The sequence below is a fragment of the Capricornis sumatraensis genome, chromosome 10 (assembly GCF_032405125.1).
Source record: "Capricornis sumatraensis isolate serow.1 chromosome 10, serow.2, whole genome shotgun sequence".
Lineage (NCBI taxonomy): Eukaryota > Metazoa > Chordata > Mammalia > Artiodactyla > Bovidae > Capricornis > Capricornis sumatraensis.
The window spans coordinates 77,893,198-77,909,018 of NC_091078.1; the positions used below are offsets into that span (position 1 = coordinate 77,893,198).

Genomic DNA, 15,821 nt, shown 5'->3' on the forward strand with positions numbered 1-15,821 from the left:
TCACATAATAGTAGTCAGCAGCTTATAAATCATTTCCACTAATTCTAAGACTCACTGCACTGGAGTAAGGTCGGGAAAGCATGTCAGGCACTTTGCACAGATCCTAATGCATAATCTGTGCCCAATAAATTGAGTGAATGACTGGTGATATGACTACCTTCTGACCTTTGAAGTAAATTTTACAATAGGTGCAACCTGCATTAATACAAGAGACAAAGCTAAATGAGATTGATTCTTATCATTCCCATTTTATAGGCACGTACACTGAGGTTGAGAGAGTCTGATTTTCAGGCCACACTTTTAGTTACATGACAGAGCTGGGACACACACCCACACCTCCTGATTCTAAAACCTGTGCACGCCTCATTGACACCAGGCTGGTTTCTCCTGATGGCCTTCAGCTCCAGGCTTTCCTCTCTCTTCCTCCCTCCCCATTTCTGTCTTTCTCTTTCTTTCTTTCAAACCTGCCCTTTCTTTTCACCTGTCTTATGAGATCAGGAGATAATCTGATAAGGGATTGTCTTTTATGAGAATATCCTCCCTGGGGAATGTCTGCTAAAGCTGACTGAGCTTGCTTGCCAGGTTGATGCTGGAGCCACAGAAATAGCTTTTCTTGTTTGCTTTTCTCCAACCGCTGCCAGGCAGAAAGGGGCTAGCAGTTGAATGCTAACATCCAGAAAATAAGGTTATTCTTCCAATCTCTCCTGGGAGCCACCTGTCAAGAGCTGTGGTCCAATTTAACTTTTCTCCATCTACTTGCTCAAGTTTTGTGCTTCCTGGGTAAGAAGTCAGTTTCAAAGCATGTTCTTTGCACGTGCTCAGAACTTCACTGCATTGCCAACTGAGCTATTTCAGAACCCTATTCTTATCTGAAAATATCTTGTTTCATTTTTTTTTTCTTTTATCATGGAGCATAGCTGATTAACAATGTTGTGTTAGTTTCAGGTGTACAGCAAAGTGATTCAGTTATACATGTACACGTATCTGTTCTTTTTCAAAGTCTTTTCCCATTAGGTTATTATAGAATATTGAGCAGCATTCCCTGTGCTATACAGTAGGTCCTTGTTGGTTATCTGCTTTAAATATAGAAGTGTGTACATATCAATCCCAAACTTCCAATCTGTCTCTACTCCCCAACCCTTCTTCATGTTTTCATCTTATCTTTAGAGCAGTTGTTCTCAATCAGGGACCATTTCGTCCTCTGGGAGACACTTGTCAGGGTCAGAAGACATATGGTTGTCACGAGGAAGGAAGGAGTCCTGGCATCTAGTGGGTTGAGGCCAGGGAGGCTGCTAAAAATCCTACAGTGCATGGGGGTAGACCCCACAACAAAGAATTGTCCAGCGTCAAATGTCAATGGTGCCAGTGTTGAGAAATCACACTGTGAGACAAGCTTCAGAGACAGTGTCCTGTGAATCTCATTTATGGGTATCTTAGTACCCAGAATAGTGCTTGCATTTAGGAAGTGCTGAATATTGGTTGAGTGAATGAATGAACACATGCTGCAGAGTTTCTCTACCCTGAATCAACTGCGCTGTGTGCTGGACTGCATTCTTAAGCCCAGAATAATGGAGTCAGGCCCAGGCAGCCACCTAACCCATGAATAATCATCCTGTACCCAGAGTGTTCACATAAGTTAGGACAGAACCAGCGGCACAAGAGGTGGGAGTTGACTCCATCCTGGTAGTCACTGAAAATCATTAACAAGCACAGAGAAGCCGTTTTGGCAACTGCAAGAGATAGCCAAGGAATGGTGATTGCAAAAACTTTTTGCACACCTCTGACCTTGCTTTCAGATAGTGGCTGGAACCAGGCAGCTGTAATTTGGTGGATCTAGATCAAGCTCTTCCAGAATAGTGTGATGCATAATGATCAAGATGATATGTAAAATGCCTCAGCCGCATGTGATTTAATGTATAAGACTAATAATTGTGGATGCTCAGTCATGTCTAACTCTTTGCGACCCCGTGGACTATAGCCTGCCAGGCTCCTCTGTCCATGGAATTCTTCAGGCGAGAATACTGGAGTGGGTTGCCATTTCTCCTGGGTATTAACTTCCCAACCTGGAGACTGAACTCGTGTCTCCTGCACTCTTGCATTGGCAGGGGGGTTCTTTACCACTAGCACCACAGCTTGTAACAGAAGTAGTGTGATCCAGCAGTGCAGGGCATGGACCATGGAGTCAGATGCCTGCATTGATGTCCTATTCCACCTTTTCCTGGGCTTCCCAGGGGCCTCAGTGGTAAAGAACCCACCTGCCAGTGCAGGAGCCACAGGAGAAACAGGTTCAATCCCTGGGTCAGGAAGATCCCCTGGAGGAGGAAATGGCAATGCACTCCAGTGGATTATTCTTGCCAGGATAATCTCACAGACAGAGGAGCCTGGCGGGCTACACACAGTCCATGGGGTCGCAAAGAGTTGGGTACGACTGAGCATAAGCGTGAGCCGCCTCTTCCTGGCTCTGTAACCTTGTGGGCTGGGGTCCATCAGTAACCTTCTCTGAGCCTCAGTTTTCTCACCAGAGTGATAAAGGATTGGAATCTACCTCACAGTGTTGTTACGAGAGAATGTAAATGGCCCACGTAGAGAAAAGAAAGCTCTCTGGAAAGAGCTGGCCACAGCAGCCATTACTTCTTAGTATTTTTCCTAAAGCAGATTATTCCTCCTTGGTTAAGGGAATTCACCCCTTCTTTTTCACCCCCCCAACCCCCGCCCATTTTCCTTTCTTCCTCTGCTTCTTTTATGCTACCTGTGCTTCTTCCTTCCTCACTGTCTCTCCTTTGCCTACTCTGGTCCCAGTGAACTGCGGGAGACTCCCAGGAGTCCTACTTTGATAGAACTAATGGTCCCGAGATTCTGCCCCAGGTCACACAGCATCTTGACCCGAGACGAGTTACTCAACATCTCTGCCCTTCAGTTTTGCCACCTACAAAATCTCAACAGGAAAACTTCTCACTTCCAAGGGTTGTTTACAGCATGAAAAAAAGACGGTACCCACGTGAACTGCTTAGCGCTCGTGTGACATGTCCTGCGTGCTTCCTCGAAGCTAAGAGAATGGGTGATTGATACTGAAAAAAGAAGTCCCCAGGGACTGCATGCTGGGAGGGCAGGCACCGTCTTGAAAGACCTTAAGGGAAATTGCAGCTGACTGGCATTGGCGACGTCTGTGTCAGTCTAGGCCATTCTCTGAACGAGAGTGTCAATAGCTTATATTCACTCAGCACCCAGAGACGGTATAAAGGGACCCTGTTCAGCTGAGGTTGACATCATGTGCGTGAAATCTAAAACTCCATCCACTCAATAGATCCTAAAGTAAGAACGTCCCAGATACGTCCCTTTTCGGTCTCTCCATTTCCTCCAAGATATCTCATCTCATGAGGAATTAATAGCACACCTTGTTCTCTGGGTGGAAAGCTTGTTTTTGTTTTTTTGTATGTGTTTGTCTGTCTGGTCAAGGCTTGGGCGGTGTTTTTGGAGCGTCCTCAATTTGCATTATGCTCTACATGTTTAAATCATTTGTGAACCAATTTCATTGGTAGCTGCATCTAGACTCGGACCAGTTAAAGCAGCCCTTCCCTGAGCAGAGATGTATTGTCCACTTTCTTACCACGTGCCGGGCACTGTTCCAGGCCTTGGGGATACAGTGGTGGACACATCAACCAGGGCCTCTCCCGTGGAATCAACGTTCAGAGAAGAATAAACAAACAACAACAAAATATTTCTTTTCTGGTATGTTGTCTCTCATCCCACAGCAATGTGGTATGAGAGACAGTGTCCACGCTTTACACTGAGGACAGGGAAGGCCCCTTGAAGATGCTGGCATTTGATTTAACATCTGAAAGATGCAAAAGCACCCAGTCATGCCATCATCTGGGGCAAGAGTGTTCCAGACAGAGAGAACAGTGTATACTGGGTCTCAAAGTAGGAACAAGCCTTGGTTCTGAGGAAGAAAAGAAGGTCAGTGTGACTGGTGTGTCAAGTCAAGGCAGGTGGGTTGTAAATGAAGTTAGAGAGGGTGGGGGGTCAGGTTCCGTGGACAGTGTCAGTGAGGCAAGGAGCTGGATTCTCCACTGCACTGCTGGCGGAGCTTTTGGGTGTTTTTAAGCAGGGAGTGAAGGGAGATCACTCACAAGACCGTAGGGAGACTGGACTTAAAAGAATGAATCCCGATTAGGTAGCTGATTTTACCCACATCCAGGTAAGAGATGATGGTGGACTAGACTCTAGATCCGTCACCCCACAACACATCTTGAGGAGTCATTTCAATGAGACAGGTCCTCTTTTGCTGAACTTTCAGTAAAGGTCAAAAGGGAATGAGAGAGAGGAAATGAAGCTTGTTGCTTCCTTACCACGGTTTTACATTTCCGTGTTCCAAAGAGCTACTAAAGCAAAACCAAAGTAGGCTGGGGTTCTGGTCTTTTATGTTTTTATTTTTTATTTTTAAATTTTATTTTATTTTTGTAATTGATACGTCCTGTTGCTTTCTAAGCTGCCCCCAGTCATTAGGAATGATCCTACCATGCCCTGTCTTGACTTGCCCTTAGGTTTGTTTGGAGGGGGTTTTGTTGTTGTTTCTGCTTGTTTCTGTTTTTCTGACTCTCCGCTCTCATGTTCTAAATCAGGTAGTGAGATTGGGATTTGGTAGGGGGAGGTTCTCGCAGACTTGAATCCCACTACGGGCTGCACATCCAGGGCGCCCCAGGAAGCCAGAGGTCTGGCCTGTGGCCGGTTCTCACTTCCCTTCTGATCTTCCTCATTTACCACTAAGCAGATGGAGGTCTTTCCACCAGCACTCAGCACTTAGCCTCTGAGGACCTGCTTTATCAGCTGGGGAGCAAGTGCAGGGCAGCCACTGAGGTGGGAGTTTTAATCCAACATGCACGATTTTAACCTCCAAACTGCTGAGGTTGAAGGAAGGAAGGGGTGGTGGGAGGGATATCCAGTCTGGGTGGGTGTCAAGAGAAACTTTTTCATACATGTGTTTCTATTCCACGGGAAGCATTGTTGCTGTTGGCTGTCGCTGTGTTGGGGTCAAATCTGAAACTGCTCCAGTGGTCCCTATGGGGCTCCGGGGTGATTTGAATGTGTCAGTATAATTATTGTGACCCTAACAGCTCCCTTCACATATGACTCCTGTGGATGACATTAGAAGAGAAAGCTTTAGTGGGAGTCATATTTGAAAATAAAGAAGAAATGCCCAGGCTTTTTCTTTTTAATGGTTACAGTAGTTTTTAAATTTTTTTCTTTTTAAATCCATCTGTTGGAGGGGGGAAGTACATTTGTGTAAAGTGTTGTTTAGCAGCTGAGTAACCTCATACTCCCCGTGTGTGCTCTGTCTGGCCTGAAAGACAGAGACCTGAGTTTTATTATATAAGTTTCAGCTGTACAACATAGTGTCTCAAAATTTTTCAAGATTTTACTGCATTTAAAGTTATTATAAAACATTGGCTATACTCCTTGTGCTGTATAATATATCCTTATAGCGTATTTGTTTTATACCTAGTAGTTTGTGCCTCTGAGTCCCCTACCCTGCCTTGCCGCTCTCCCCTCCCCACTTTGTTCTCTATATCTGTGAGTCTGTTCCTTTTTTATTATTATTATTGACTAATTGCTTTTATTTTTTAGATTCCAGAGTCCTGTATTTTAATCCTGGGGCTCATACTGACTCCCTGTGTGGTACTGGGCACATCTGTCCTTAATTTCCCCATATTCCAAATAAGCAGTGGAGATTAGATCTCTTCTAAGAGTCTAAGTTCTATGATTCTAACTGCTTCTAGTCAAATGATTCTGCCCTGGAACTGAGATGGTTTTTCATACCTGCTTTACAATGCATTGTTTTCTCTTTTCTACCCACTTATCTCCTCTCCTGAAAATGTGCTGCGTGGGAAGGCTTTCCTACAATTTGTCACTTTATAGCGTAGGGAGTACCTTGTGGGTAGCTAAGTAGTTAAGAGCTTGAGCTTTGGGTATGGGTCTAGTTCTGCTGTTTATGAATCCTGTTATTTATAATCACCCTAGTAACCTCCTTCCCCTGTGTTATTGGGAGATGAGATTACTGCCTTGTGCGAGTGTCATGAGGGTTGAATATGTTCATATGTGTAAAGTGCTTAGTGCAGTGCCTGGAATGTACAAAGAGTTTGTTAGTGGTGGTGTTAGTGTGTTTATTAAAATGCTTAGCCCAGTGACAGGGACACAGAAGGACACAGAAACTAACTGTCTTCTCTCTTTTACTTTATTTCTGCTCCATCAGCTCTAGAGAATGTTTCTACCATGTGCTTTTTAAACTTCACCTGTCATTTATCTTCTTTAAAATGGGTTGATAACATTCTTCCTATTAAAAAGTTTTTTGTTTTAATAAAGGGAGGATAAATGGATTACAGAAAAGTTTAGCTGTTTGCTTGCTAATTTTGAAGTGTGTGGGGACTATAATAATTGTGGTTCTCAGAAGCAGAATATTTTACTCTCAAGAGTGTCAGATTAAAAACTGTCAGGATGTTGCTTCTGTGGTTTGGAAAGACTGAGTAACTTTTTTAAAGGTAATATAGATAGTAAGAGATAAAGTAAGAGATAAAGTACAATTTTGAGCCCAAGTCTGGCTTAGAACAGTTATACAAGTTGCATCATTTCTCAGGCCTCAGGTTCCTGGTGCTTAAATGAGATTCCCCCTTCATAGGCTTGTGTAGAGACTGAAATAGTAATTTTTTTTCTTTAAAGAAGAAAACATGAATTTTTTTTTCTTATTCTGCAGCCTCTCCTATTTTTCTCTTGTGATCACACAGAAACACTTTGGTTCACATGTAGCTTGGATTTCAAATTTGTATCCCCCTAAACTCTCTTAGAAACCCTGTTACGCTGGAAGCTCTGAATTAGGACTACCTGACTTTGGGTCATTTATTTTGAGATACTGTATGTTAATGAGGGTCAGGTGTCACACCCTTTGCCCCGTGCATGCCAGGCCCTTCCTGGACGTTTGGTTGTGTCTCTTCCCTCTCATCCAGTGTACTTGAATGTGGTTTGCGTATTCACATAACAGGACTCCCAGGAACCTGGCACGTAATACACATGTGTGAACCAGAGGCCACAAACGCCATCTTCAGAGGGCGCTGCTCAGCCTCACCCTGTAGCTGTGAAGGAGATCCATCCCACAGTTTCTGGATCTTACCATCTAAAATTTTATTAAGTGGCATATCCTAATTTCTAGTGTCATCAACTGAGATTTATTCATAAGCATTGTTTTGACCAACAAAATACATCCCGTCACCTCTCAACCTTTGATTTAAGTAAGTGACCAGGGCAGGTTTTTCTTTTTTTTTTTTTTTCCACTCTATTTATTTTGTTAATGTATGGTTTGATGTACTGATCTACAGTGTTGTGTTAATTTCTGCTATACAGTAAAGTGATTCCGTTACACATATATTTACATTCTTTTAGAATATTCTTTTCTAAATATTCTTGCTAAAGGAAAGAATATTCTTTTCTAAATATTCTTTTTAGAATATTACGGTTTCTTGTAGGATATTGAGTATAGTTCCCTGTGCTATACAGTAGCACCTTGGTGTTTATCCATTTTATATAAAAGAGCTTATACCAGCCAGGTTTTTCTGTTGTTACCGATGATCAAATCAGCCCTTTGACCTCCCAGAGAAGCCATCCTCCCACATAGGAAAGGGCTTAGGCTTGTGGGCTCAGATGTGCCAGGGCTGGGACATGCCAGTGTGGACATAAAACTGTAGCAGCATCTCCCCAGTTCGTCTGCACTGCCCTTCTCCATCTAGCTTGTGTGTGTGTATCCTCACATCACATGGTGGGTATTTGTTAAGTCCTTTCCACTGCCCACCAGCTGTTGTATTGTCTTTGATGAGAGCATCAGTAATTTGAGTAATTTTACCATATTAATGACATCATCTGGGGAGTCCATTCTCTGGCATCTTTAAAGAACTCACCTGCCAGGGCAGATAGACCTAAGAAACACGGGTTCGATCTCTCGGTCGGCAAGATCCCCTGGAGGAGGACATGGCAACCCACTCCAGTGTTCTTGCCTGGAGAATCCCATGGACAGGGGAGCCTGGTGGGCTACAGTCCATGGGGTCACACAGAGTCAGGCATGACTGAAGCGACTTAGCACAAAGTATAGATACTTGTGGTGTCTTGTGAACATGCTTTTAGTTTCAATAAGCAGGCTCCAACTCAAGGGAGCTTAAGAGAGGGGCATAGGGGAAGTGGATTTATCAAAGGAATACAGGGATATTTTATGGAACTCAAGAACAAGGATTCTGGATAAACCACAATGGAAAAGAATATAATTAAGAATGTATGCATATGTATAACTGAGTCACTTTGCTGTACAACAGAAATTAACTCAATATTGCAAATCAGCCACACTTCAATAAAGAAATAAATTTTTTTAAAAAAAGAATAAGGATTCACCTAGACCAGTGGAACAGGCTAGACGTCACTGGAGAGACACTAGGAACTCTGACAGCAACTCTCAAGCTTTTCCTCAGGCTGTGTGATTTTCTCTTGCCTCCTTCTAGTTACCTGTCTCCTTCATTCTCCCTGCAGCTGGTTTTCCTTTTTCTCTACATGCTGCAGATAGTGGCTGCCCCACAACCACCACATTTTCATCCACTCAGACTCAATTCCAGATTCCCTGGACTGAGGTTCTGATTGGCCCACCTTAGGTCAGCTGTCTTTCTCCTCAATCAACTAAGGCTAAAGGGTTACAACCAAGTTGTACAAACATGGGCACCACTCCCTATGTCTATCATGAGATGGCCAGATACACCTAAAAAATATTTACTATTCTCTGAGATAAAATAATGTATTGACAAAAGATACATTGACCTAAATCAAGGGGGATCCAAAGAAAAACTGAAAAGAGAAGTGTTTTTTTGTTTTTTTGGTTTTTTTTAATCAGGAAATAAATTCATTTGGGTCATGCAGCAACAGAGTGCTTTGTAATATTTTATGAGTTTTGACATATTCCTTAATGGATTCATATTGTTTCCGTTGATCTTTTGAGTATTATTTTTTTTATATTGTTCTCTGGGGCATGTGCTTTGGGTTTGCTTGCGGGTTTTAAAAAGAGATCAAATGAGTTAAACTGAAACATTGATTTATTTCCTCCTATAGTGAGTGTATTGTTGCTAAATTGCTTCAGTTGTGTCCTACTCTTTGCGACCCCATGGACTGTAGCCCACCAGGTTCCTCTGCCCATGGGATTCTCCAGACAAGAATACTGGATTGGGTTACCATGCCCACCTCAAGGGGATCTTTCTAACCCAGGGATTGAACCCACATCTCTTATGTCTCCTGCGTTGGTAGGCAGATTCTTTACCACTAGCACTAGCTGGGAAGCCCTGTAGAACAGTAGGAAAAAAAGATGACTTTTTTTTTTATTCATTTAGACATTAATTCAAATTTTAACTTGGTTTTTTCTTGCCCAGGCAAATTTGAATAATTCACCTTAAACTCTGTACCTTGGTTTCTTTGTCTGTAAAATGGGGGTGTTGTCATATTGTGGAGTTTTAATGAGATAGTTTCCATGATGTTCCCACCTTAGTGCCTAAAACAAAGATATGTTTCCTTTCCTCTTGCCACCAAAGACTTAGCTTTGCAGATTTAAGGACATAATCAGGGGAAATGAGACAACGTAGAACTTACTCACTTACCTCTTAGCGCTATTTCCAAAGTTCTTATGGGCCACATCTCCATAATGCCACCATCTAACCAACTGAGCTACTTCTAGACTTGGATTGCAGCCTAAGAGGCTCCTCTGTCCATGGGATTTTCCAGGCGAGAATACTGGAGTGGGTTGCCATTTCCTTCTCCAGGAGATCTTCCCGACCCGGGGATCAAACCCGGGTCTCCCGCATTGTCGCCAGACGCTTTACCGTCTGAGCCACCAGGGAAGTCTTCCAAAAGGGAGGGGATGTATATATACATATAATTGATCCACTTCATTGTACAGCAGAAACTCACATAACATTGTAGAGCAACTATACCCCAATTTTTTAAAAATGTAAGTACAGTACTATAATTAGTATCTTTCACATGGCCTATCCCACTCTGAGCCTCAATTTTCTCATCTGTTGAACTGGGGATAATAACACCAAGCTCAGATGGTGACTAGGGAACTCAGAGATAATATTATAAAAGCACTTCGAGCAACGCTGAGTATGTAGTTGCTGCTCAGTAATGGAGGCGATTTTCATTTTTAAATTGGATTATATGTATCTGAGTTTCCAGGTCTTACAGTTTTGCTTCATTTTGTGTTTGGCCAAGCCACATGGCTTGCAGGATTTTAGTTCCAGTACCAGGGACTGAACCTGGGCCCACAGCAGTGAAAGCATAGGTCCTAATCACTGGACCACCAGGGAATTCCCAGGGTCTTAGAATTTTGTACAACAGCTGAGAGACAAAGTGCTGTGCTTGCTTTTCAAAAGTGACCCAGCAGTTCTACATCCATGGACAAAGCTAGATGTGCAAAATTTATGATGACATTGCTTATGACAGCAAAAGGCAGAAAACAACCTAAGTGTTTCTCAACAGGACACTCATTGAATTATTATATATCTGCACAAATGATTTGATACTATAGGCCTTTTATGAAGAAGAGGTTGGTCTATATGTGTTGATATTGGAAAGATTTCTGAGAAATATTGAATTAAAAAAGCAAAGGGCAAACAGTGAGTGTAGCCGTTCTACTTGAACTGAAAAAGAACCTCACACATATAAATATTCATATACACAGATACCAGATACGACACAGATACCACAGTCTCATACACACATACAAATATTAAGAGTACCTGCTTCATTTCAGAACAATGTGTCTAATTTAACAGTATTAAAATAATGTTTTTAACCCATATCTGGGAAAGATTGAAGGCAGGAGGAGAAGGGGACGACAGAGGATGAGGTGGCTGGATGACATCACCGACTCAATGGATGTGGGTTTGAGTGAACTCCGGGAGTTGGTGATGGACAGGGAAGTCTGGGATGCTGCAGTCCATGGGGTCGCAAAGAGTCAGACACGATGAGTGACTGAACTGAACTGATGTGTTTTTAACATGTACATGTGTATATCTGAAAATCCATGTAAAGATGGTCTGTGAGGATTTGCCTCAAACTGACAGAGTGGTAATTTGTGCAGGTAGAATGGTTTGGAGCTTTTGGTAATCAAAGAGGATCTTTGCATTTTATGCATTGTTTAAATATTTTACAAGAAATAATTTCCTTATGTTGCAATTATAAGTGATAAAAAATTAAATATAATTAGTAGTTTGTACATCAAGCTGTTCTTAACTGGGTATCTTAACTATTCTTAACTATCAATTACAGTAGTGATATATTACAAAGGGGAACCAAAATTTCAAAACTGGAGACTTCACTTTTTAACTTGAGTTTCATTTGTCAAATACATTATGTCAAATATGACAAATTTGTTTGTCAAATACATTATGCATGTATTGTGTTTATTGAAAGACACTAATGAATAAAACTATTTTCATTTGAAAAATAAAATACTGATTCAAGGAGAAATATAGTTGTTTCCTCTGGGCAGGAAACCTGCTTTTCGTAGTTAAATTTTGTACGTGCCATGTAGGTATTATATTTTCAACACATTGAGTGGTCTTTGCTTTTCATTCTTTTCTCTTTTATGTCTAAGAGCTAAAACAAAAAAATCAAAGAGTTGATACCGTATAATAAATCTGTTTATGATGACCGAAACTGATGATTACCACAGCTCATGGCATTTTTAGGCCAAGCACATCACATGTAGAGAAACGGCAAATCGAGCTCGAGGGTGCCCAGCCTGATACCCCTCTTGCTGTCTTGTCCCCGCAGATGACGGAAGGCAGGCACTGCCAGGTGTGCCTCCTGGATGACCGGAGACTGGAGCTGCTGGTTCAGGTAGGTGTTGCCACCCGGGGACAGCGCATCCGGCTTCCCTCTGTGAGCCTCGGGGGGGCCTGCTGGCTTATCTGCGCCTCAGAACCAGTGACACAGAATTGTTTGCAGGGGCTTCAAAGCCAATACCTGCCTGTATTTAAGAGTAACTATAGCCTGGCGACAGGATTCAGAGATGTGTGGATTCCAGTCTCAGCTTTGACACTCAGTAGCTGTTTGACCCTGGGCAAGTGACTCGATCTCTTTGAATTACCTCTTGTTGGTCAATCGCTGACCATAATGCTTCCCAGAAAGGGTTTTTTTTAGATTATTATTTTTGGCTGTGCTTGGTCTTCGCTGCTCCATGGGCTCTTCTCTAGTGGCAAGCAGGGGCCACTCTCTAGGTGCGGTGTGCGGGCTTCCCGCCGCGATGAGAAGCTTCTCGTGGCTTCTCTGGTTGCAGAGCACGAGCTTTAGGGCATGCGGGCTCAGTGATTGTAGCTCCTGAGCTCTAGAGCACAGGCTCAGCAGTTGTGGCACAGGGCTTAGTTGCCTGTGGCTTGCGGGATCCTCCTGGAGAGTGACCGAACCTGTGTCTCCTGCACTGGCAGGCAGATTCTTTACCTCCGAGCCACCAGGGAAGCCCCCCAGAAAGGGTTTTTATGAGCTAAGACTGCATTCTGCTGCTTCCCCTGCCACATGGCATGGTCTAAGTTAAATACTCATTTACAATGGCTGTGAGCTGGGGTTAAGACTGACTCATCTTCCTCTCAGAAATTATGGTTAAAATGAAACTAGATTAATCCCAAACTCCCAATCCTTCCCTCCCATACCTCCTCCCCCTTGTCAACCACAAGTTTGTTCCCTATGTCTGTGAGTCTGCTTGGGAGCTCAGGATTAGCAGATGTAAACTAGTAGATATAGGATGGATAAACAAAGGCCTACTGTATAGCACAGGCAACTATGTTCAATATCCTGTGATAAACCACAATGGGAAAAAAATACGAAAAAAGAATATATGTATAACTGAGTCACTTTGTAGTAGAAATTAACACGTTTTAAATCAAGCATTTTTCAATAAAATTAAAAAACATCAAACTAGATTATATATGTGAATGAAATCTCTGTAAAACACATGGAGCTATATGAATGACGGTATCTTAATTATTGATGCTTCTCTCTTTATTCACCCAACACTCTAGACCCAGATTCTTTTTTCTGTTGTTCGTTTTACTTTTTGGCTGCCAAGCACTGGGCTCTTAATTCCCCAGCCAGGGATAGAACCAACACCCTCTGCAGTGGGACCACAGAGTATTAAACATGGGACCGCCAGGGAAGTCCCTGGACTCATAGCCTTAAAAAATCATGGAAGAGCCTGCTGACAGCCACACCTACAGCTGTGACAAGAATGCCCTCCCTTGACCAAACCTAAATTCTTCTCCTTTCTGAGGCTTGTGTCCAGTCCACTATGTACAGGCTTCAATTAGAACAAAAATAGTACAGTCAGTAACAGTTTCACCAGAGTAGATCTTTTGGTCTAGATTTCTCCCTATTTCTCTTCTTTTCTCTTTTCCTTTTTTTTTTCTTTCTTTCTTCTTTTCTTTGCCAACAATAAACATCCCCAATTCTTTCTTCCCCAACAACAAATATCCAACTCTCAAACTACCGTAGTGAGTCCTAAACTGTGTGGCTGAAAGTTCGAGAAAAATCCATCTAGAATGCCTCCCCACAGATCCCTTTTTCCTTCCCCAGTCCCTACAAATCCACCATCCGCTCTCACTCTGGACTTTCTGGCTGATTCCAAACCATCTTCTTACCCACCAGAGCCTGTGCTTCCCAAAAGCTCACAGACTGGGTTGTTCTTCTAAGGAGGTGCCCAGTAAGTACTAGTGATAATGATCTGCACAGTGGATGCAGTTACTCCATCTCTGGAGAGAAATGAAAAGCTTAGTCCTTGGAATCAGACAGAACTGGGTTCAAACCTGCTCCATAAGTGGAACATCAAATAAGATTCTTGGCTGCTCTTGGCTTTTGTTGGCACATCTATGAAATGGAAAGGACTCCTATTTCATAGGCTCATTGTAAGGATTAAAATGAAATCATGGATAGAAGAAGTTCAGTACAATAAATGGTTACTATTCCTGTTTTGTTGCTTTTTTGTTGTTGTTAATTTTCTCTGTGACCCCTCAGCCTTGGATCTTGGGCCTCTTTAGTTGACCGTCACCAAGCAGAATTATTCCTACAGCCTAGGCAGTGGTTAACATTCTTTGTCTTGATCACTAGCGCCATACTGTTTATAAAAGAGCATTTTTTTCTGAAACAACAATGCATTAATAAATACACTTTTACCTTGGAGGAAAAATTAAGGCTCTGGATGGAATTGCAAATATATGAAAGCGATCATCTCAGCGATGCTCCTATTCCCATTTCCTGCCCTTCCCAAGCCCTTAGAGAATGGTCTACAGTAGATTAACCTAAGCACAGAAAGGCACAGGTATCCAAAACAGACAAACAAAGGCTGTTTTAAACTGTTTGGGAGAGAATAAGGTGGGAGCAGTAAGTGAGAGTGTCTAATCAGGTTTATATCTCAACAGCCCAAGCTTTTATCAAGAGAGTTGCTGGATCTCGTGGCTTCTCATTTCAACCTGAAAGAAAAGGAGTACTTTGGAATCACGTTTACAGATGACACGTAAGTGTTTTAACACTTTAACCTTTTGTCTGGTCTTCCTATATGCATCCCTCACAATTGGCCAAAGTGGCGGGATGCGTCAAGAACTGGAGTATGTCCTGCTCGCGTGTGAGCTCAAGTTGTGTCCGACTCTCTGTGACCCCATAGACTGTAGCCCACCAAGCTCCTCTGTCTATGGAATTTTCCAGGCAAGAATACTGGAGTATCCCCTTTCCTCTTCCAGGGGATCTTCCCGACCCAGAAATCAAACTCATGTCTCCGGCATCTCCTGTCCTGGCAGGTGGAATCTTTACCACTGATCCACCTTGGAAACCCCACGTCCTGCTTAGCTAAACCTTTTTTAATGCAAGATTTTTCTATAGGAGTAAGGTAAAAGGAATATTGGCCATTCTAAGAACTCAAAATATTGTCCAAGTGCTTTAGAAATTTGTTGCAACGAGCTTATTTTTCTTGATGATATTCTGTCTTCACATTTCTTTGAATGCAATTGTGCCTTCTAATTTAGCTTATCTGTCAGGGATGGAAATACTAGAATGTCATCCACTCCTGTTAAAACTGAATGAATGTTTGGACTTCATGGCAAGAAACTTTAAAGGCAATTTTGTGGCACACTCAACAAATATGTATATACTTTAATGCGGGATGAACTTTTGAACTTAGGTCTATTTTATGTTACCTTCTTACTCTCATATTTTTCTTTTACTTACATTTTTTCATGCAAACTTGGATGGTGTATATATTTATCAACAACTGAAATCCTCTCTGAAATGAGACAGCTGTATAAAAATGAATTCATAGGAATTTAAAACTTGATGTAAGCAAATGTGTTTAGTCTTACAGGCTCTTTTCTGTGTGGGTATGTGTGTGCTTTATGGCAGCCTGATTTGTCTACATTACAGGCAGCTTGATGCATCCAAAGAATTCTTCCTCTTTATGGAATAATTTCCAGAGAACTCTTCAAATATTAAAATTTAAGAAAACGTGTTACAGACACAAAATATATTGGCCAACTAGCCAGCATTCTTTGCATAACTCTCCCAGTTTAAATGCTTTTCTGTTCTTCAGGTTAACCAGGCAGAAAATAATCTCAAGAAGGGGTTAATTTGTTTTTAACACTGATTATATGCAGCCTGGACCTCTTGAAAATGCCAATGGGCTCAGGACTTGGGCAGGACAAAAACCAGACAGATGAGTTGTCAGGAGATGGAGAAGAAAAACCTTAAAACTTTGATTTCTGACT

The 15,821-nt window shown here is 42.2% G+C and overlaps 1 protein-coding gene across 1 annotated transcript in view; it reads left to right on the forward strand.

Annotated features, from left to right (window-relative positions):
• Positions 1-15,821, forward strand: part of FRMD4B (FERM domain containing 4B) — a 198,742-nt gene that overhangs the window by 44,488 nt on the left and 138,433 nt on the right. Inside the window, exons 2-3 of the mRNA XM_068981787.1 lie at positions 11,851-11,916; positions 14,487-14,581. Of these exons, the coding sequence (XP_068837888.1) occupies positions 11,851-11,916; positions 14,487-14,581 (161 nt within the window). The remainder of the gene's footprint in view (positions 1-11,850; positions 11,917-14,486; positions 14,582-15,821) is intronic.